Source organism: Lampetra planeri, chromosome 32 (genome assembly GCF_965212315.1).
Source record: "Lampetra planeri chromosome 32, kcLamPlan1.2.h2, whole genome shotgun sequence".
NCBI lineage: Eukaryota > Metazoa > Chordata > Hyperoartia > Petromyzontiformes > Petromyzontidae > Lampetra > Lampetra planeri.
Window position 1 is genome coordinate 8,772,349 of NC_136138.1, and position 22,240 is coordinate 8,794,588.

The following is a 22,240-nucleotide window of genomic DNA, read 5'->3' on the forward strand; positions in this document are numbered from 1 at the left end:
TGAAAGGTCATCTTTCTGTTTTAATATAATAAAAAAAAGTTATACATCGCAACATTTTAGTAAAAAAAAAGTATTTAATCTTGAAAAGCTCAAGTTGATCTCAACAGTAATAGACCAAACTTGTTCTGCTCATTGGGCCTGTAATGATTCTGCCCCCCACAACCCCCCAAACAGCCCCCCACCCCCCACATCACAGTTTACAAAAAAAAGAATTCGTTTTGCGAGCGGTCATGAATACATTTAACTTTGTTTGTATTTAGGTGAATACAGCTGCCTCTAGTGAAAGCAGGGGGTCACGTGAATCTAATAAAAGGTATAAAGTATCAAAATATTCTTATACACGTCATTCAATGCAATTAATGTGAGCATAATAAATAATTTTTAATCAATTGATGCATGGTGACACGCTTACTAAATAGCATCCCTTTTTTTAGATCAAATCAACTGGACCATTTTTTCCAAAAAAGCGCTGATTAAAATATTAAAATCGATTAGACTATTCCTCGGTACGTACGTTAATTTGCAAGGTTTTATATAAATAAATCATGTTAAGTCTTCCCTTAGGTACATTTGCCATTAAAACAAAACGAATTTCACAAGACCTGTGAATGTTCATTCATATAAAAAGACTGAGTGCTGTAAATACATACGCAGTTGTTCCAGCTATGATGTTTGCCTATTTCACAACAAACAATTGTTAATACTGAGCAAAAATCACACCGTTCACCGTCTCTCATGGGATTCATATCCCAAGTAAAGTACCGATTTACAAATACCACGCACATTTTAGCATACATTTCGTGGTTTCTAAAACAGGCTAGAGTTCTTCCGAAGGTTCGGGCGACTTGGGGTTTGACTCCGGGTCATCGGCAGCGCACCTGAAGCCGAGGTTCGAGGCAGAACTGTCGGGTGTGTTCTGACTTCGCGCCGCACAGCGGTACCTGTGGCAGTACGACTGCAGATAGGGTGGGGGCACGTGGAGACACGCGGGGCGACGGTCAGAGTAATGCCGCCGAGCGGCAGCATGTTTGTCTTCTTGGTTCTTTCGGTAAAGTCACGTAGAATGGAAATAATAAAATAAAACATTCTAAAATTATTCTCACGACGTTTCGGCCACAACGCAAGCAGCCGTCCTCAGGTGAAGAACAGGTCTGTCGCTCGTTGCAAAGGTTCGTGGCCCGAGCCAGGTTACTACACCCGCAGCATTAACCAACAAATACAAACCACGTGCTTCTCAGTTAATGTTGAAGAGCACGCCGTGTGCGCCGGCGTTACGGACCAAATTAGAAAATTGCACGCAAATTTCTTAATGGGGTAAAACCACATAGCAATATCGCCCCCTACTGGCAGAATATATCCGTCTGAGAAACATAGCGCCTTCATGAGAGCATTGTACGATAAGAAAGTTGCAAACACCAGTCTAATGTTAATAATTAAACCAGTAAAGCCTCCTGGAGTCTCAAGGAACAAAGGTTCCTGATTTTTATAGGGAGTCCCTCCCTGATTGTCCAATTTTACGAATGTTTAACATGTGGAAGGAAAACTGTAGCAGCCGGGGAAAACACACGTGTACGAAAGCCGACACTCAGCACTGCCACCTCCTGGCCAACTTGCAGCCCCACGTCTTCTGCCCCTGGTGGTCACCCATCCAAGTGTAATGACAGCAGAGTCTACATGCGGTGTGAGTGGACTAGTGGCTACGGGAGGTAATGACACGGGAGCCAGCTTACAGTGGGAATGCATTAGTGGTCACGGGAGGTAATGGCAGCAGGGCTATCAGTTGTGAGTACAAAGGGACTGGTGGCTACGAGATGTAATGATGGGGCTATCAGTTGTGAGTACAAAGGGACTGGTGGCTACGGGAATGATTGAGAAGGGAGCGTGGTCAAGTGACGGAAGAGGACGGTAGAGTCTGCTGGTGGAGCGAGCGTCCAGTCAGCGAGATGCGCTGGAGACTCGGGGCTGTTGCAGTCTCCGCCTGTGTCAAGTGAACGTGTCTTCAATAAAGTGCCATCTCAAGATAAGTGTGTCAAGTCGTCATTACACAAAGACTAACCAAGGCTCAACCTGCACAGCTCCCAGATCTCACGAGGTCGGACACATTTTTAAATCCTTTATATTAAGTTCGCTTGCTTGCTTAGGACCGTGCAAATCTTTCGGTCGTTTTTTAACCCACTTCCCGTGATCCAATCGAGCTGACATTTTCCACAGACTTGTTGTGCGTGACAATTAATGTTCGTGAAAATTGTTTTCCAAAATTTTACACTTTTTAGGACAAAAATATTATATTTAATTACCAATTGCTTAATGTTGCCATGCAATCATCTGACCCATAGGTGGCAGCCATCTCAAGCCAGAGGACGAGAGGACTCTAGCCGCCACGCATATAAAGGATTTATAGTGAGAAACTTTGTTTTTACGGGTTATACTTATTATGGCGATTTGTTTCGAGAATGCAGCAGAGATGAGTCATCCACAGCTATCACCAGCCATCTACGGCAACTGTAGTGGCTGCACAACCCATTTACTCATGGCGCTCGGTGGCTTTTGTCTAGCCATCAAAGGCGGTCACTGCATCGCCCGCTTTCAGCCACGCTTCTGCTGCCATCTGGAACGCTCTTCCTTCCGACATTAGACAGCCACTAGAGCCATGCACTATTAAATCAATCCTGCTAGTCGGAGGTGCGGGGGACGCAAAACAAAATAAACACAAAAGGCAGATCTAAAGAAAGCTAGATTTTAAAGTAATTTCTGTAGATCTGCTTTTTGTGTTTAGTTCGTTGTGCTTCCCCTGCGCCTCCAATAAGCAGGGTTGGCTTACGTGGTGACATTGTCCTAAAAAAGCAGCACGTTTAAAGAAAATGCACACAGCTCACGAAGAAATGTCAATAACTTAGGAGCAAAGCAGTGCACTAAAACTATTTCAAGACATATTAATAACACGCATTATTTTAGGTAGTTACAATTGTTATAATAGTATTTTTTTATGTATCTGCTGATGAGTTAACTGGTACTTCTGAAGTAGTTAAATTCTACAAAAGTGGCTTCGCAAAGTCCACATTTCAAAGTTTATTCTTTTTATTCTTCTATTACATCAAAAGGGAAAGGTCTCACACGATGCAACGCGAGCATGTCATGAAAATACTTCACCGTAATGATATACGTGGGAGAAATGTAAAGAGGTTTCAGGAATTGCCCATGCTAGAAAGATAGCAGTAACCCTGCACAGCTGATATAGAACAATGATATGACAGTTCTGCTATATGGTGCAGAGATGTGCGCACTAAGAAATGAAGACAGTGGCTGAGAAGACAGAGCTGAGAATGCTACGATGGATGTTGGTAATATTTCTCGGGGAAATTAGGTACAATAACGAAGTTGAAGCCTTAGCGGAGGTTACGATGAATTTTGAGAAGGTAAGGGAGGCAAGACTTAGGACGGTTTGGTGGAGATGTGTTGAGAAGAAACAAAGAAGATATCGATTGAAATCGCTATGGAGATGCAGGGCAGCAGGAACAGGGGGAGACTGAGGGTTAGGTGGGAGAATGCCATGGAGTGAAACACGAGGACAATGGATGTGACGAGAGAAGTGGTGAGGAATAGAAATGAACGGAGAAAGCAAATCCGAGCAATAATGGAATCTTTGGATTTGGGGAAAAAAAGGGCACACTAGGCCACATGTTTTTGTAAAATATAATAAGCAATGTAAGTACAGCAATATGCTAGTGATGTGTGGCCTGTTGTTACCTTATGACACATGTAAGAACCGCCCTTCTTCACTTTGTCCGAGCCAGTTTGAGGCCCCGTCTAAAATAAAATAACACAAACACATGAGAGGCCCTCGAAGGTGACTCGTGGCTTAAAATGAATCCATAATAGGATTTTTTTCTTTAATACATTTTTTTAAATATATATACTGGTCACGAAAGCCTACGTATTAAACTGTAAATTAATCACCGGAACAAAAGATGTTTTGGTTGAGGAGTCACATAGCGTCGGAATGCAACCGCATCCCAATAAGTTCTACAAAACGGTGGACACGTGTGCACCACAGGGGAATAAATAAGGCGTATATAAAAACATTCAAGAGAAATGGAGAATCATCGGCAATGGAGAAAAGGGTCTTGAGCCTGGACTTACACAATGGGCAGGGAGTCGACAGTGTAAATGGCCAGTGGAATTAATTAAAGATGATGGGAACAGCAGTAGAGAGGGAGAGACCTCCCAGACAACCACAAGCACTTGGAAGAAATCTCTAGGTTTTCCAGCCTTTGCAGCAAGAAACTTGCTGCTTGAGGCGCTGGCAACTAAACTTAATTGAGTGCAGATTCTAAGAATTAATGCAAGCAGTACTTGTCATGTGATCGATTTAGATTATCAACAAGAGACCGCCATACATGTGGCTGCATAAAACCAAAATACGATATCTAAATGTAAGTCACATAAAATATACGGAACGCAAACACAGCCATTGCTTTCCTCGTACATAATTATACAATTAACCGTCGTTTTCAAGATGAACATAATGCTGAATTATTTAAAAACCCTCAATCGAATTTATTGTACAACTGTGCCATTTTTTTTACCCTTCAATACAATTTACATTTATCAGCCTAATGCGTGTGTGGTGGATGGCGATAATAGCGCCTGAAAGCCGTCCGATGTGCACATGAAATAATGATGAGCCACATTGATGAGTGTGACATTGTAACTCAATGATTTAAATAACCTGGGCCAAGGCAATAATTTCAAGTCGGGGGGGAAGGGGGGGAGTGCAAAAGATGCATAAAGAAGCCAAATATTTCCTGGAAATAATATCTATCTGGCAATAATGCCCTTAGCAGGAATAATATTGGACTATAGTTTGGTTCCTATTGCCAGAGGCGCAGCGGGGTTGGCATCTGGCCCTGGGAGAAGAAATGAAATGGGGACCCCCCCTGTCCAATTACCTCCCCCCCCACCCAATCTACACAGTCTCAGTGCCTGGGCCCCCCCCCCCCCCTCTGGCCCATGGGCCTCGGTGCAGTTGCACTGCCTGCACTCAATAGCTACGCCGCCTCTGTCTGCTGCTACACAACAATTTCTGCAGCAAATTTCCAGAATGTGCCATCTGTTGGACGGGGAATGCTAAATATCTTGCAGAGTAGCGCGTTACGTGCTGTTCCTAAACCAACGCTCAACATTTAAGAACAGTTTGCAACTAAGTTGTAAATATTTAGTGACTCTCCCTGCGTGCCTATGTACCAGGCCTCTTTGCCAGGTACTGCATGTGAAGTGGCTCTCGCGTAATATATACGATTTCTCTTTTTTAATCTCACAAGGCTACAAAAATGCATATATTCATTGGAATGTCAACCGTTTTCAAACAGCCTGAGATATTTAAATACTTTCCAGACAAACTCTTGCGTGGCGAGTCAGGTATAGGTAAATGTACAGCCCTTTGGTCAATGTGCAGTTTGGGTCGTGGGGCCTGGTTGACCATATTTCAACAGGCTGGGAATAAAGGAAAAGCTTCAATCGGAATTAATTTTTAGGATAGGCCTTGTAAACATCTGGTAACATTTCTGTCATAAGACCCTCCACCACCTCACATAGGCAAACAAATGTTAATTGTTACGTGGATAAGCATTTAACACACCAAATATTATTATTTCAGCTCATCGGTAAGGTCAAGAACAACCCGGCCTGTTGCCTGTCGGGTGGAGGAGGGTCTTAGGCCAGGGTTCTGGCCAAGGTCATTACGTGGCCGAACCCAAAAACCTATTCTGTCCGCGAGCGCCTAACACGCGTTAAGTGAAAGAGACGACTGGACAGGCAAGGCATACGGGGTTGCTCTGCTCCTCGGCTGTGTGATGGACCGTCCACCAGTCCGACGTCCACTCCCACACGTTCCCGACCATGTTGTGAAGGCCGTACGCATTTGGAGGAAAAGCCTTCACCTTCGGACACAAAGCGACAGCCAAAGGAATCGACACAGACAAGACGGTTATACAGAATGTGTGTCTTCGGTTTGATCAGTAACTGTTACTGTAGTAGCAAAAGAATTAAAAGCTTATACATGTTTTTTTGTAAGTATACAAGTTTTATTTTAGTTTTCGTCTCCCTATTACATTTCAATTGTGCTGTTGGCATCATGTCATGAAGCAGAAATTTCAAAAAGGAACTTTCACAGACAGTGTTGCCAATCCCTTTAAGGTTATAGGCTTTAATTAAAACTTCGGTAAAACGTTCGAAAAGCAATTTATTATTTTTCAATAAAAATTTTAAGGTCATTTTCAATTGTTTTGCTAATAACAGGCACATAGTGTGTTCGTCTTCACTACCAAATATACCTACACAGTGCATATACTGTATAAAGATAATTTTGCAGCTCTTTGTCAATCCACTGCTGGATAAAGGCCTCGTCACACTGTTTTCAGTCATGAGGGCTACTTGACCATAATTCACCATGCTGGTCAGTGCGGGTAGATGCACGTATGGAAGTATTTATATTGATGTACGAGTTCGTAGCGACTGTGCAATTGCGTGCACGTGTGCGCGCGAGGGCATGCGTGTGCGTGCATGTGCGTGCGTGTGTGCGTGCGAGGGCATGTGTGTGCGTGCGAGGGCATGCGTGTGCGTGCATGTGCGTGCGTGCGAGGGCATGTGTGTGCGTGTGCGTACGAGGGCATGTGTGTGCGTGTGCGTGCAAGGGCATGTGTGTGAGTGTGCGTGCGAGGGCATGTGCGTGCGGGGGCATGTGTGTGCGCGCACGTGTGCTGCATATACATGCGCGGTCACGCACAGGTGCCGTGCCCGGGTACCCATCCTCCCCCGTGTCGCGAGTCGGGAAGTCTCCCTGCCACACGTTCATGTAGTGCTGCCCTCGCGGAGTCATCTTGTTCCCCCAGGGGAACAGCCTGTGCAACAATAAGCCACGGGGAAATAGAGAGAGAGAAAGTAGCTTTTCATGGCAAAGAAAGGAAACACTCCCTTGAATCTCTCTCTGTCCACTTTGGCAGCAGCAGTTTCCTGCATAATAATGCAACCATCCAGGGCACAAGTGTTTTCACGTCATATCTCTACCTCGGATGACAAAAAACTCCCGGTGTCTCATGGCAACAGGTTATGTTAACGGCAGTTCATAAATACTGCAAGACCATCAAATATTGCGATAAAACAGCTGTCACTTTCCGCATACCATTGCCATGCTTAATGCCTTTATAAGCCCCCGTAAAAATAAGCCCTAAAAGATTGTCCCTAAAGGATTTTAATTCCATGAACATTTCTTGTACTGCTATGATTTTTATAACATTTATTCCATGACGACGTACACAGCTATGGATGACTCATCCCTGCTACATTCTCAGACCATAGTACATATTATGACAACGATGTTGGGATGTATTGTGCCAATTACATTTCACAATTTACCACTTTCTCCAGGCCTCAATTACTCCCCCATTCAATTCAATTCACTTAACTCGTGTTGCATCTCACGACGATTGGCATCCTCACCTGTTCTCCAAGCCGCCCCTGCACGCATACTCCCACTCGGCCTCAGTTGGCAGGCGGCTGCCAGCCCACTTGCAGAAGGTGCTGGCGTCATTCCACGACACGTGCACCACAGGGTGGTCCATCCTGCAGCAGAGACAACACAGGAAGAAGCTTCAGCAGTGGCACGGTGACAAGCGTGGCTCATATCGACGCATTCCAACATTACCGCGTACTATATTTTCGAGGTTGTGCTGGATCGCTCTCCGATGTGTTATCAGGTTGTAAAAGCATGTTGTTTTGGCATTATGTCCGACATCATGTCTAACAACACTGTGTACAACCCGACAATACATCACGGAGCAAATGCCAATTTCTTAACATGTGCTGAACATGCAACAACCACCGCGGATTTTTGCTGTCACATTTCCTCTCGTGCCATGTACGGACCACAGTAATGCTTTTTGCATTCCGAAGGTTTTTTTCCACTGGCATGGAAAAGGAAAGGTTATAACCGAAAATATAAGCGCCATATTTCCACACACATATATTACACGTGGAGGTGTGGGAGTGTTGGAGCGGTGGTGCAGTGTTCCGTACACTGAGCTATAAACTCGGTGACCAGTGTTAGATTCTCGGCCACCGCAAACTTTCTTAGGTTTTTTCGGTAAAGTCACGTAAGTAAAAATTTTATAACAAAAATAAATAATAATAAATAGAAGAAATAATAGAAATAAAATAATAAATCACGATGTTTCGGAGGCAACACAAGCTTCCGTCTTCAGGTGGAACCGTCACAGCACGATAGCTGTATCAAGTAAAGAGAAATCCCAAGAGACCCGACCTTATATATACTGGTTAAGGGGGGAGGAGCCAGGATGGGCCGCGGGAGAGGAGTTGTTGTGAGATGGTTAGTACGGCTGCTGCTGCTGGGACTGAGCCTTTGTCATGTAGATGGAAGAAGCAGAAAAGCAAGTCAGGACAAAGCAGCCCCTTGCTAACATTATTAGCGAGTGATATAACTGAACCAGTCCTGGGTGCCCCCAACATGACCAACTAGCACTGACCACCATGATGATGTATGGTCAATAAATTAAAAGACACAGATCCTCCATATAGCCTAAAAACAGACTGTTGGGGACAGTGCTGTTTGCGAGCAGCACCGATGAAGGCCAGCACGTCATGCGAGGCAATGGGTTGCCTGAACCATGCCTGGCCGCCTTCATCTCCCTCGTGACGATATTCACGCACACCACCGTTTGAGGTTGAGTCAATCGAGGGGAGGCCCAGGACCAGGTAAGATAATCGTCACTGGTGTTGGCCGTTGAGAGGGAATCGAACTCGGGCCGCTGGGTTCGTAGCGCAGCGCGCTAACCATTGCACTACCACTCCCCACGGTTAAACAACTCCCCGCCCCCCCCTCCAACACAGCCTTCATCCAGCATTGGAATGACAGATGGGTAAAAATGTGTTTTAATTCATTCTACGTAACTACTGATCCATATGCTGAGGTATACGAGCAGGCTTTGAAGTGATGAAATTATTTTCATTTGTACATCTCGTTTACAAGGTACAACGAAAAACAACGATGACAAATTGTGTGGCTCCAGTGGAATCTAAAACCCCATGACCCCAACCCCTCCCTGGTTGCAGCTCAACCCACTGCCCCATTTCACACAGTATTAAAGTTGTGCCATGTGCCGAGATGTTGGGATTGTGGCAGTGTCACAGTCTAGCCCATTGGTTTAACGCTTCAAAACATCATGAAGGTCACTAACGAGAGGGGACACATTTGGGTCCATCCAGCTCATTAGGGCAGGAAACCGAACAAGCAGGAAGGCATCCAGAAACTGGCACCGACAATTGCCCAAGAGATGTGGTCTACCAGTAGGGGGGGGGGGGGGGAAATATTTGTGATAAACCCAATTGAGCAATTTCCAGACAATATTTCAAATCAGGCACATTTGGCCCATAACGCCGGCACACAATGATGGCTTAAACTTTCTAAAGATGTCACAGGATCTTTGAACGTCCACTGTGAAGCAGACGGTGCGTATCATATACGGACGATACACCTCCGGTATTAATCAGGGTGGCAGCTGGATTAGAACCGTGAACTTCTGCAACAAGTGACCGAACGTGCCACCGCTAGGCCACGTCACTTCACCCTCGAGTTAAACAGTGGTGGAAATTGTGTTTTGGTAAAACGGGCTTAACATATGAGAACCAGAAAAAGAAGTACAATGGTAACGGTGCAGAGAAATACAAATGTAAATTGTCAGTGGTTTTTTTTCATTTTCCACTACCTGATTAATACTACTCTTTGGGTCTTTCGGTAAAGTCACGTAGATAGAAAAATAATAAATAAAAATCACGACGTTTCGATGGCAACACAAGCAAGCGTCTACAGGTGACAACATACAGCAGGAGAACTGCTGAGGCAGGAGAAATATAGCCGATTATTCATCATCATATTTAAGTAACACTGTCTATAGAGAATACTGCTTTTCCATTATACAATGTAATTGAACTCACTTAAGAGTAAAATAGCCTATCTGGGCCACTTTGGCTGAGACACATTACTTTGCAAAGTATAATTTATTTTATTAATGAGTGCGGTTAATAATTATGTAAGGCCTTCGGTAAATTAAGCTTTACAAAAGTTGCAATTTGTAAGAAATCCTGATGCTTGGCATGAACATTTCATTTCAAATATTTCAATTCTAAACAAATCCATATTTTTCTTTCCTTAATATCATTACACAAGGACATTAGACAGTGTGTTTTGTACATTAAGTACTCTTAGGGCTGCAGGTCAAAGATACTCATTAATCAGGGAGAAAACTAAGGGGAGGACATGTCAACCCTCATAAAATGTCTACACACCTTACACACACAAAACTCAAGAGGTAGCCCCGAGGGTTTCAGCTACACAATTGGAACCTCATTTGCCAGCAAAAAATATAACATTTTTTTACCCTTCTATCTGGCAACAAAACTGACACCTTTTTTACAAGGAGTCATGTTTGCATAGACCACAATACCTGCAGCCATAATGCAAACAAAAAACATAACTCTGATAATGTTTGCATTATGGCTGCAGGTATTGTGGTCTATGCAAACATGATTCCTTGTAAAAAAAAAAGGTGTCAGTTTTGTTTCCAGATAGAAGGGTAAAAAAACAATTATCATATTTTTTACTGGCAAATGAGGTTCCAATGGTGTAAATGCTTCACCCGAGCTCTCATACTCAGATGGTGCATTGTCTTTGATTTGTGCGCCTTTTGCGTCATATGGTCCAACCCATGTGAGACTAGGCTCTAAGGAAAGCTGTCTTGGGTGTGGACCAATCAACTTCAAGGACAGTGCATATATTATCAGAGTTATGTTTTTTGTTTGCATTATGGCTGCAGGTATTGTGGTCTATGCAAACATGACTCCTTGTAAAAAAAAGGTGTCAGTTTTGTTGCCAGATAGAAGGGTAAAAAAACAATTATCAGGGTTTCAGCTCTCGCGAATTTAGCGAGATACTGGATGTCCCAGCGTTGCACGGCTCATGTGCGAGATAAGATTGTTAAAGTGAGAGATGGCATTGCCGAGGGGGGGGGGGGAAGGCCTTCACTCAGCAGTGGAGAGACCACGGCTTATGAGGATGCCAGTGATGTCACGGTCGTTACCGGCCGGTGATGTTGGAGTCGGGTCCCTCTGGATGTCTCCAGTTGGCACCTTTCACTGGGAGCCACCAGGGAGCAGCAGCCACCTGAAAACATGGCAATGACTCATCACAGTGGCCCCCGTGTTGTCCCTTGTAATGTGCTGTCCCTTGTAATCGGCACCCAAACTGCCGCATCGCATACGCACAATGGTTAAATACAACGCCTATTCATCTGCTTTGTTTACGTAATGTATGAAAATTGTCTGTCTACTCAGCATTTGACAATACGTTGATTCGTCGCTTAAAATCAGTTGTAATGATCGCGATACATGCATAGATCGGTTATTTTTCATTCGTATAGCATGTAATAGATTCATGTCATCCATGCCTTCACCACAATGTGAAACAAATAATATATTCTTGAATCCATTCGTGACCTCAAATCGTGACAATTCACCAAATAGCAGAAGGGACACATATTCACATGCCTAATTTCTGTCATGTGACGATCATGAATAGAAATGGCCAAACATCCCAGCATAGGACCCTTGAGAAAAAAACTTGAGATTCCTGCATTAAAAGGGGCATTATCATCAATGGGCAGTGGCTTGTTGCAGGAAATACCTAAGGCCATGTTTCAATGTCGGCCTCCCCAAGCCGTGTTGGTCATAGGGGTAATTTGACAATACATTATCATGCTGGTTGATGAAGAGTGGATCCAGAACCGGTTGAATATCAGACATCACTTGCTACTCAAGTTAGCTTTGGCTGGGAATCGAACTCAGGTCACCGGGTTCACAGCGCTGTACTGCAGTCACCACTGCAACCCCCACTGAAACCTTCCCTTATCTTATGGTTTAAATGACCAAGGATGAATGTTGCCTTGTATTGTTTCACGCAACTTTCAAAGAATCACAGGTCAAAAGCTCGTAGCCCTAATTATCTGCATACATATTACGTAATGCATTACGTAACTGGATAAAACCTCGATGTACAACTTTTCTTCCATGTAATTTACAGCACACTCTATTACCGGAAGGGGCCTTTGGATAAGTGCGAATTCATGCATCTGGCGTACTGAGATAAGCAGAGGTTAGCTGCGTTTTGGTTATTTATTTCATTCTTATCTTTGCACTGGTTCACCGCTTTATTATACTGCTTTGCAGCCAGCTGCAAAAACTAAACCACTCCAGGTAGAGAACAAGGTTTATCAAAGACATTATAATCGTATATTTTTCCTCAATGACAAGTTCATAACAGCTTTCTGCCACAGGATAACATTGATAAAGGTGAGTGCAGTAAGCGGTAAAATAATTGACATGCACAATATATGTTTGGCAGTTTAATGCAGAATTGTTATTGTGTTATATCTGGAAAATGCAGAGCACCACAAAAATGATATACATGCAGCAGCAAGGCATTTAAAGACACGTTGATGAAAATGTATTGTTACACTCACCCCAAGTAAATCGGATTGTGCGTATGAGAACCAATTTTTTTACAGATACTTTATTTTTAAGCTGATGAGTGAATGAAAAAAGAATATGCACAAAAGACAAACGATACAGAATAAAAGCGAGCCAGACTTTACGAATGAAACAAATCATATTTACGCTATTGACAATGAGACAGAGTACACACACGCACAGTATAAACTAGACACACTGCAAACAAAACAGGCAATACCAGACAGACAGAACAAATGAGACGGATGACACGTACAAGACAACACAAACTAGACACAATACAACAAAGGACAGACAGCACAATCAAGACAGACAACATCAACAAAACAAGGATATGAGAGGAGACAGACAAAACAGTACAGGCAGTGAAAACAAGGAAATGTGATTTTAAAAACATTAAATTCTTTACTCCAAACCCGAATTGCAACAAGTCATCGAATCACCGGGGTCGTGAATCGTTACACGCGTAGGAGCAACTTACCGCTTGCGTGATTTCGTCTCGAACAGTGTCGCTCAGCTTTCCCGACAGAACAAACGAGTCGCCGAAGCTCTCTGCCTGGCCATCCACAGTCAGACGAAGCAGAAGAGGCAATAACGTAAACCATTCATCACTGGGAGCTTGCAACAGTTTCCAACAACACACACAAAACACGTGTACAAAGCTCTCCGCCTTAGTGCCTGAAGCAAAACACCACGAGTAGTGACCCGAACAAGTGCATTGTCTTAGATCACCATCAAAATGTATTGTGTGACTAACTGATAGGCAACAGTGATGCAGAGACAGACAACCGTAGACTGGTTTCAATATTATTAGGACTCAGCATTACAGCAGTCACCATAGCTTACTGCTGCAAAGAACACCTCTGGGACCCATAGAGCTGTATGTGGAGTACCCATTTATACACTCTGGTGCTCATTAGCTTGGATAAGGTCAACAATATGTATGTTGAACTTCTTTCGCACCGTACGTAGCCAACAGTGCTAATTGGAGGTGCGGAGGAAGGACAACAAACTAAAAACACGAAAAGCAATCTTATACATCCGCCGTGCAGCATGCAGCACTGTGTACAATAAAGGCCACTGCGGGCAGCAATTATGGTTGAATATAGCGAGTAAGTGTAGCATCACCATGTACAATAAAGTTCACTGAAGATTACGAGTTCCACTGTGTGTGGCCAGTATCATGGCGACTAACAACGACCGCTATGTGTAGCAGTAGCAATAGCTGTGTGCAGAGAGCAGTACCTCCGTAACGTGCCCCGTTGCGGTCACAAATCTCTCAAAGTCAGCGTTGCTGACCTCGTGTGTGTGAGCGCGGAAGGCGCCCACTCGTACACGCCGAGCAGGGCCCTCGCCGTCCGGCACGATGATGGGTTCGTCTGTGCCCATGGTGAACGTCCCGCCGGGCACAGCCTTCATCTGGCACAACGAGCGAGACGAAAGATCTTCCTTGCTTAACCTGGCCCAAAGGCATATTGCATGTGGAACTGTGACATTGCGAGGCCATATCGACCAAGCACCTCCAATGAGCACGGCTGGCTACGTACGGTGCGAAAGAATTTCAACATGCATACAAGCATCGAAAAATATATACAAGCATTGTGTTTTTCTTTTCTTGTAATTTCCCTACAATGTGATCCCAACTGTGCTATCAGCATTACGTCACAAGACAACGTATCTATTCAGGTTTCTCGCAGCGTGGTGCAACCCTTCCTGTTAGAGAATGGCCCACAGAGGATGTCACAGAGCTCCCCCTCCTCGATCCCTTTAAGTGACCTCTGGTAAAAACAGCAGAGGGCAACATTTCCTCACCCACTCTGCATATGACAGTCCTATTCATTGCATGGCAGCAATATAAAACATTTAATTCTCAGTTTTAATGTAGCCAAATTGAGAGCAGAACAAAATGAAATGTAATATCAAGTCTTGTTCAAGTAGACATCACAACACCACTGCTGTGATCGCTTCAAGTGACCTCTGCTTGACACAGCAAAGGGCAAAACTTTCCCATCCACTGAGAATAATAATTCTCATATGGCAATGAAAATGATATATTTTTGTATTCCTAAAACTGGAATATAGCCAAAATTAACGAGAGAGACAAATTTCTCGCGTTTATTTTTTGTGCAGTGAACAAGCAAAGTCCATCAACTGACAACACCGGAGAACCCAGTTTAATCAGAAGCAGCTGTCAATATTCGAACACAGGGATCTCAGAGAAGCCAACTCGGTTCTCTAACCTCTGAGCCGCCCAGCCACTTTACGGTCCAACAAGTAAAATTTCCCCAAAGTACTTTTACAATTATAAACAACGGAAAGGGACCCAAAGTGGGCAGGAAGGGCAGCAGCCTTCCCCTCCACAAACGTTTGGACACTGTGGGCAAACCGTATGCCTCACCTCCTTAGTTAATAGACTTCATGTCCTCCCATGGCTAATTGACATGGCCTCCATGGTTACTTGTCCACGAAACTCCAACATCATTCCCATGCACCTGTATTTGGGTAGGTTGACCTGGTTTCATGAATGTTTACGTAAGCTCATGATGCAAACATCTGAAGTACTATTTTCCCAGCAGATGCTAGGTATGGACAGCGGCCTCCCTTGGTCCCACCAGACACCCAAATGTATTACTCAAGCGATGTGATGATTAAGAAAATCAGTGCTCATTTAATGCAGCTCCATATTGATGACGGGCTGTAATTTATTAGGCTAATGGGTCTATAATTCTCCGAGTAATTATGTCCATTTTGAATAGAAGAATTATTGCGGCATCTTTCCGTAATTGAAGTACTGTACATTGCTGTGTTTATACTCTCTGAATAGGTAGACTCATTTTATTCCAACAATTATCGTATCACAGGACTGCGACAGACAGCAGCAGCTTCGGGAGATCCTCATCCAGCAGTAGATTATGATGGTGTTGTAGCTGGTGTACAAAATGCATCACTATCAAGCCTAATTAGGACGGTATTGTATTGTGTTATTTGGCTATAACTTTGTTTAATGAGCGTTTAGCATGTGAGAGGAAACCGGAGGACTGAAGTGAAACCAACCGTGCATGAGGATGTAACGCTCAAAAGGTGCGCAGACGTGTATCTGTATACAATAAATTAGTGGCGTGACCTCTTTTGGTCAATTTACTAATTTTATTCCAATTATGCTAAATATTATGTCACAGGATTAAACATCTACTTAGAACGGTCAGATCACCTCATGTTAGAAAATGTTAACTTCTGAGATACCTTCAAGTGAGCTATTATCCTAAAACTAGGGGGCACTACACACTCCTACATGTCCTGCAATAGAGGCACATTTGTTACCTGTTAGTGAAATATAACTTTTCCATCTCAGAACTGCAATATTTCCAATTTAAGCGATAATCCAAGATTGATGTTATGTATTTTTGTGCAGTTCTTACTCACTGGACACAGACCAAGCTCTGTAAATTATGGTATCACTATTTGTGAAGTGCCTTTTGGTATGTTTTTCTCCATTGTCGTCTCAATAGCAGGATCAATGTTAAACCACGAAATGAAGAACCATTCCGACCTTGGGCAGAGCAGCTCAACTCCCGTGTTTGAAAACTGCCCACGGAAGTGGAAATCAGTTACCTACAAGATTGTTTCAAGTGACCTGGTCAAACTGGTATTTTAATTTACATCATTAGACCTCATTTGCCAGTACCAAAATATAATAATAGGGGCTTTTCCCCTTTTTTCTAGCAACAAAACTGAAACCTTTTTACACGGAATCATGTGTGCATTAACCACACTACTTGTGGTCAAAATGCAAACAAAAACACACTGATAATACTGTATATGCATTGTCCTTGAAACTGATTGGTCCACACCAGAGATGGCTTTTTTTTGCCTCGTCTCAATTGGTGCTAGACCAGAGGACGCCAAAAGGCGTACAGCTCAAAGACAATGCCACTATCAAAGTAATGAGGGCTCGGGGTAAGCATCTACATCATTAGACCTCCTTTGCCAGTACCAAAATATAATAATAGGGGTTTTTCCCTTTTATTCTGGCAACAAAACTGAAACCTTTTTACAAGGAATCATGTCTGCATTAACCACAATACTTGTGCTTAAAATGCAAACAAAAAACACACTGATAATATATGCATTGTCCTTGAAACTGATTGATCCACACCAGCGACAGCTTTCTTTTGAGCCTTAGTTGTTTACATTTAAATTATCGGGAAGAAACCATCACCTATCTTTTAAATCTATATTAAAAAAAATCATTTATGTATAACTTATTTTTGCATGCAGCTTGTTGTCCTTCCCTCGATTAGCATGGTTGGTTACATACGGTGCGTGAAACAAAGTCAACGTACATCCATAACCATACTTGATAATCCTGTTTAAAGCATCGGCAGAAGCGTGGATTCAAACGCAGGATCTCGGCGTTGCCAGCTCAGGAATGTAACCTGTTTAGCCACTCAGCCACCTCTGTGCAGCGATTCAACATTAACCGTATGAACACAAGAGCGGGCATCTTGGTCACGTACGGCGCTCTGGTCATAAGCTGTGTTGGCGCTCTCAGAGTACTTGAACACCGCATCCTTTGCCCCATCCAGGTTGGATTCCGGGTACCCTGGGTCCCTGAGCATGGGGTCCACGGAGGACACAGGATCTGGCAAGAGACACAGGGACGAGAGAAGACGCGGGGGTCTGGGTGAGACACGGTTGTTCCAGATGAGACATTCGGTTACGAGACACGCGGTCTGGAAATGCGAGGGGGGTTATGAGAAGACACGGGGTCGTCAGGATATGAGACACTGACTGAAATGCAGGTGGGACAGTGGGGGGGGGGGGGTCTTGAAGAAGAAACGGAGTCTGGTGCACTGGGTCAGAGACACGTGGGGGTCTGAGACACGTGGGGGTCTGAGACACGTGGGGGTCTGAGACACGTGGGGGTCTGAGACACGTGGGGGTCTGAGACACGTGGGGGTCTGAGACACGTGGTGGTCTGAGACACGTGGGGGTCTGAGACACGTGGGGGTCTGAGACACGTGGGGGTCTGAGACACGTGGGGGTCTGAGACACGTGGGGGTCTGAGACACGTGGGGGTCTGAGACACGTGGGGGTCTGAGACACGTGGGGGTCTGAGACACGTGGGGGTCTGAGACACGGGGGGTCTGAGACACGGGGGGTCTGAGACACTGGGGGTCTGAGACACTGGGGGTCTGAGACACGTGGGGGTCTGAGACACGTGGGGGTCTGAGACACGGGGGGTCTGAGACACTGGGGGTCTGAGACACTGGGGGTCTGAGACACTGGGGGTCTGAGACACGTGGGGGTCTGAGACACGTGGGGGTCTGAGACACGTGGGGGTCTGAGACACGTGGGGGTCTGAGACACTGGGGGTCTGAGACACTGGGGGTCTGAGACACTGGGGGTCTGAGACACGTGGGGGTCTGAGACACGTGGGGGTCTGAGACACTGGGGGTCTGAGACACTGGGGGTCTGAGACACTGGGGGTCTGAGACACTGGGGGTCTGAGACACTGGGGGTCTGAGACACGGGGTCAGAGACACGGGGGGTCTGAGACACTGGGGGTCAGAGACACTGGGGGTCAGAGACACGGGGTCAGAGGGAGACACGCTGAGAGACGGCGTTTGGAACACTCACGGGGGTGATGGGGAGACACGGAAACTTGAGCGACGGCACTGGGCAACACATGGGGTCAGAAGGGGACACGGGTTTCAAATAACACTCAAAACTGTGAAAAGCAGTCTCTGAGCATACGCAAATAAACCTCCAGCAGTTCCAGAAGAAGTTCATGGTGGGTCCTTTCGTCTTGGGCAGGTTTTTCGGGGCCCTGCACGATTATCCTGTCGTGTTGGCTCCTGTATTTCTATAATCTTTCGCATCATTCCCCCTCCTCCCTCCCTTCACCTGCCGCACTTGCCGCTCGGCTCTGAGCTCCGCATCCGCAGCCTGGGCCCGGCTCCTCTGCCTGGGCAGTCGTCGTCCCCGTCTCTAGCAGCAGCAGCAACAGCAGCAAGCGACTGAAGCAGGAACGCCAGCGGCGGCTGCGACGACGGCCGTCGTCGTCGGAGACGCACGCCGCCATGGCTCCTGACGAAGCCCAAGAAGCCGAAACGTTGTTCGGCCGCAACCCCACGTGACCCCGGCCCCCGCCGTGGAAGCCCAAGAAACCGGCTGTGCCGAGCGCGACGCCACGTGACCCGTCAGCTGATCGGCGCACGCGCGCGCGCGCGACCGCGTGGAATGCGGAACGCGCACGCGCGCACGCCCCCATTGCAGTGGTCCGCACCGAGCGTCGAATGCGAACGCACTGTGCGTGATAGGGTTTTGTTTAAAGGGGGGCGTCCATAAATGACGTCACGCGATTTTGGACGGTTTTTGACCACCCCCCCTTCTTGTCGTCACACGGCGTCACAAAAGTCAGACCCCCCCCTCTTCAAATATGACGTCACAAAGCTCTGCCCCCCCCCCCCCCAAAACCATATTTTCATTTTTTTAATTAAACATGCTTCGAATCGCTTTAAACTATTGCCATTGTAGTGCGTATTTAATGTGGCGCTGCACTCTGATGTTGTAGGAGTGTTGTTATAACAATTAGTGCTGTTATAACAATTCTATATTTATTTAAAGTTGCGCATTTTGATGTGACGTCACATTTCTCATCCCCCCCTCCCCTCGTCACACATCGTCACAAATGTCTGACCCCCCCCCACCCCCCTAGGTGCGTGACGTCATTTATGGACGGCCCCCAAAATGTGTATGCATTGCTCATTTGTGCATTTTTGATGCATGTATGTTGCGTGTTTTTTTGTTGTTGTGATTAAAAATATATATATAATTTGCTAAACAACTGCAGTTTTGAGCAATCAGCAGATCATGAGTGATAGGTACTACAGTACTGTATTCTCTCTACGGATCTACTTTGCACTTGGAATGAAACGATGAATCGATTGTTGGGAACGTATTAACACCGAATACAGAATTATACAATAACGAATCGTTTTCATAAGCCTTCGTAAATATACTGCAGGATGAAGACATCGCCAAACCGCCTACATCTCCTGATTGTGCGATTTCATTAATCCACCTAACGTGCACATCAGCTGATTTCATCGCTCCATCTCATCTGTGAATGTACTTTCGGACACGTTCCGTTCCTCGGCAGCCACTCCGTTATTATTCTTGACCATCTATCATCCCTTCAAGTGATGTGGCTTGCCCAATCACAACAACTTCTGTATCGTCTACACATAAAAGAGAGGGAAAAAAACAAGTCGAATACATTTTTACGACCACATTGCATAGAATCTCGCGTGCAAATCACGACAATTGTATCTTCTTGTATGCAAATGTCATGCAAATCAAAAACACGTGTCACAATTAAGGCAAATGCAACAGAACAAGAAACGATACACTCATAGACTAGACGAGATATTGCAATAATCGATCATCGAATCGAATGTTGACATCGAATCGTGAATAACCGGTGGCTTGGGGGTGTGGTGCATGCCATAGCTGCTACAACATTCTTAGCACAATCAACATGTGTCTGAATTGCGTCATGTGAATCCATCACTGCAACGTTTGACATTTACAGTGTAGGGTATGACATTTCGCCTAACCTTAGGGGCCGTCCATAAATGACGTCACGCACCTGGGGGGGGGGGGGTCAGACATTTGTGACGATGTGTGACGAGGGGGGGGTGAGAAATGTGTTGTCACATCAAAATGCGGAACTTTAAATAAATATAGACAACACGTTCTACTTAATTGAATATACTTTTTAATAAATGTTTCCTCCTACAACATCAGAGTGCAGCGCCACATTAAATACGCACTACAATGACAATAGTTTAAAGCGATTTCAAGCATTTTTTATTTGTGGGGGGGGGGGGGGCAGAGCTTTGTGACGTCATATTTGAGAGGGGGGGGTCTGACTTTTTGTGACGCCGTGTGGCGAGGGGGAGGGGGTCAAAAATCGTCCAAAATCGCGTGACGTCATTTATGGACGGTCCCTTATGCTCTTAACGTGGCTGTTTTCTCCATACGGCATATTTATCATGACCAGATAATATTATTTATAGAATAGAAGCCGTAGCGAGGAATCAAACTCATATTCTTAGGTTTTTTCGGTAAAGTGTGACTTTACCGAAAAAACCTAAGAATACGATTCCTTGCAGTCACGAAAGCTTCAAATCTAGAATCAAACTCAGGTGGCCGGATTCAAAGTGCAATGAGATCACCATTGCCCACCACCGCTCACACCCTGAGGCTCGAATACTAACGCCACCGGTTTTAAATTAAAGACCGCTTTGTCTAATTCTGTTCCTTTATTATTTGGTTCTTTCGGTTAAGTCACGTCTAAAGATAAAATAATAAATGAAATTAAATAATAGAATACAACGTTTCGATTGCAACACAAGCAATCATCAGAGGTGTGGACTCGAGTCATGTGACTTGGACTCGAGTCAGACTCGAGTCATGAATTTGATGACTTGCGACTCGACTTGGACTTGCATAACAATGACTTTGTCCCACCTATGAGGTGTGGACTCGAGTCATGTGACTTGGACTCGAGTCAGACTCGAGTCATGAATTTGCTGACTTGCGACTCGACTTGGACTTGCATAACAATGACTTTGTCCCACCTCTGGCAATCATCATCAGGTATAATGAAATAGCGACATAAAATCTAACCAGAAAACTATAGACAGACATATTAGCAGACAGATATCACCAAGATACATAGCGAGAGCAACACAGGTAACAGAGAGAGGTGGTCGTCTCTGTAGGGTGGCCTTAAATAGACAGAGGGGGGGGCGGAGGCAGAGAGAGGGAGGGGGGTTAGAGAAAAAAAACCCCACAGAGACGATCACCCCTCTCTGTTACCTGTGTTGCTCTCGCTATGTATCTTGGTGATATCTGTCTGCTAATATGTCTGTCTATAGTTTTCTGGTTAGATTTTATGTCGCTATTTCATTATACCTGATGATGATTGCTTGTGTTGCAATCGAAACGTCGTATTCTATTATTTACTTTAATTTATTATTTTATCTTTAGACGTGACTTAACCGAAAGAACCAAATAATAATTCCTGCAGTCACGAAAGTTCTAAAATAAAGATTCTGTTCCTTTACTGCTATTAAATTGCACATATATAGGTGGTATGCGACATCTAGACACCCCATTATAATATAATAGAATTATACAGATTTTTTATTTTATTTTAAAGACTCCACACGTCTTCAACCTATCTAAACGTACCTATTAAACATTGTAATAATTTCCTCTGTAAAATATGAAGCCATCGTTTCCACAATATCCAGGCACCTGTTTGGGAAGACGTGGTCATTAGGAATCAGCGATGTGATTATGCAGAATAGCGATAGATTTGTGTATTTCACATACGTGTCATCTCATTACCCACACACACACACGCCGTGTTTTAATCTCAGCCACACCCGCAATACCCGGGTGCCTTCACAATCATCACACAACACAGCTGACAGCTGATTCCAAATCAGCTGATGCCCCCCCCTCCACACCTCCCCCCACCTGATCCCCATTCATTGCTTCCACAAGAACCATCCGCGCCGCTGTGAAGTGGCTCTTGGAGCGCGGAAGGACACCGGTCCAGAGTTGGAAG

General features: G+C 44.8%; 1 protein-coding gene across 4 annotated transcripts; it reads right to left on the bottom strand.

Moving 5' to 3' along the window:
- Positions 1–180: 180 nt before the first annotated feature.
- SUMF1 (sulfatase modifying factor 1) lies at positions 181–18,843 on the bottom strand. 4 transcript variants are annotated; one of them, XM_078609662.1, is made up of 10 exons: positions 18,502–18,843; positions 17,112–17,236; positions 13,840–14,013; positions 13,076–13,150; positions 11,151–11,233; positions 7,498–7,620; positions 6,769–6,899; positions 5,826–5,939; positions 3,748–3,807; positions 181–955 (listed from the first exon to the last, which is right to left on the bottom strand). In XM_078609662.1, exons 1-9 carry the CDS (start codon positions 18,677–18,679, stop codon positions 3,749–3,751), a joined length of 1,062 nt encoding a protein of 353 aa, XP_078465788.1. In that variant the 5' UTR covers positions 18,680–18,843; the 3' UTR covers positions 181–955; position 3,748. The 4 variants fall into 4 exon arrangements, with proteins under 4 accessions (XP_078465788.1, XP_078465787.1, XP_078465789.1 ...); XM_078609661.1 differs by having other exon boundaries at positions 6,785–6,899; positions 18,502–18,839; XM_078609663.1 differs by lacking the exon at positions 18,502–18,843 and adding an exon at positions 18,362–18,474 and having other exon boundaries at positions 6,785–6,899.
- Between the last annotated feature and the right edge of the window lie 3,397 nt (positions 18,844–22,240).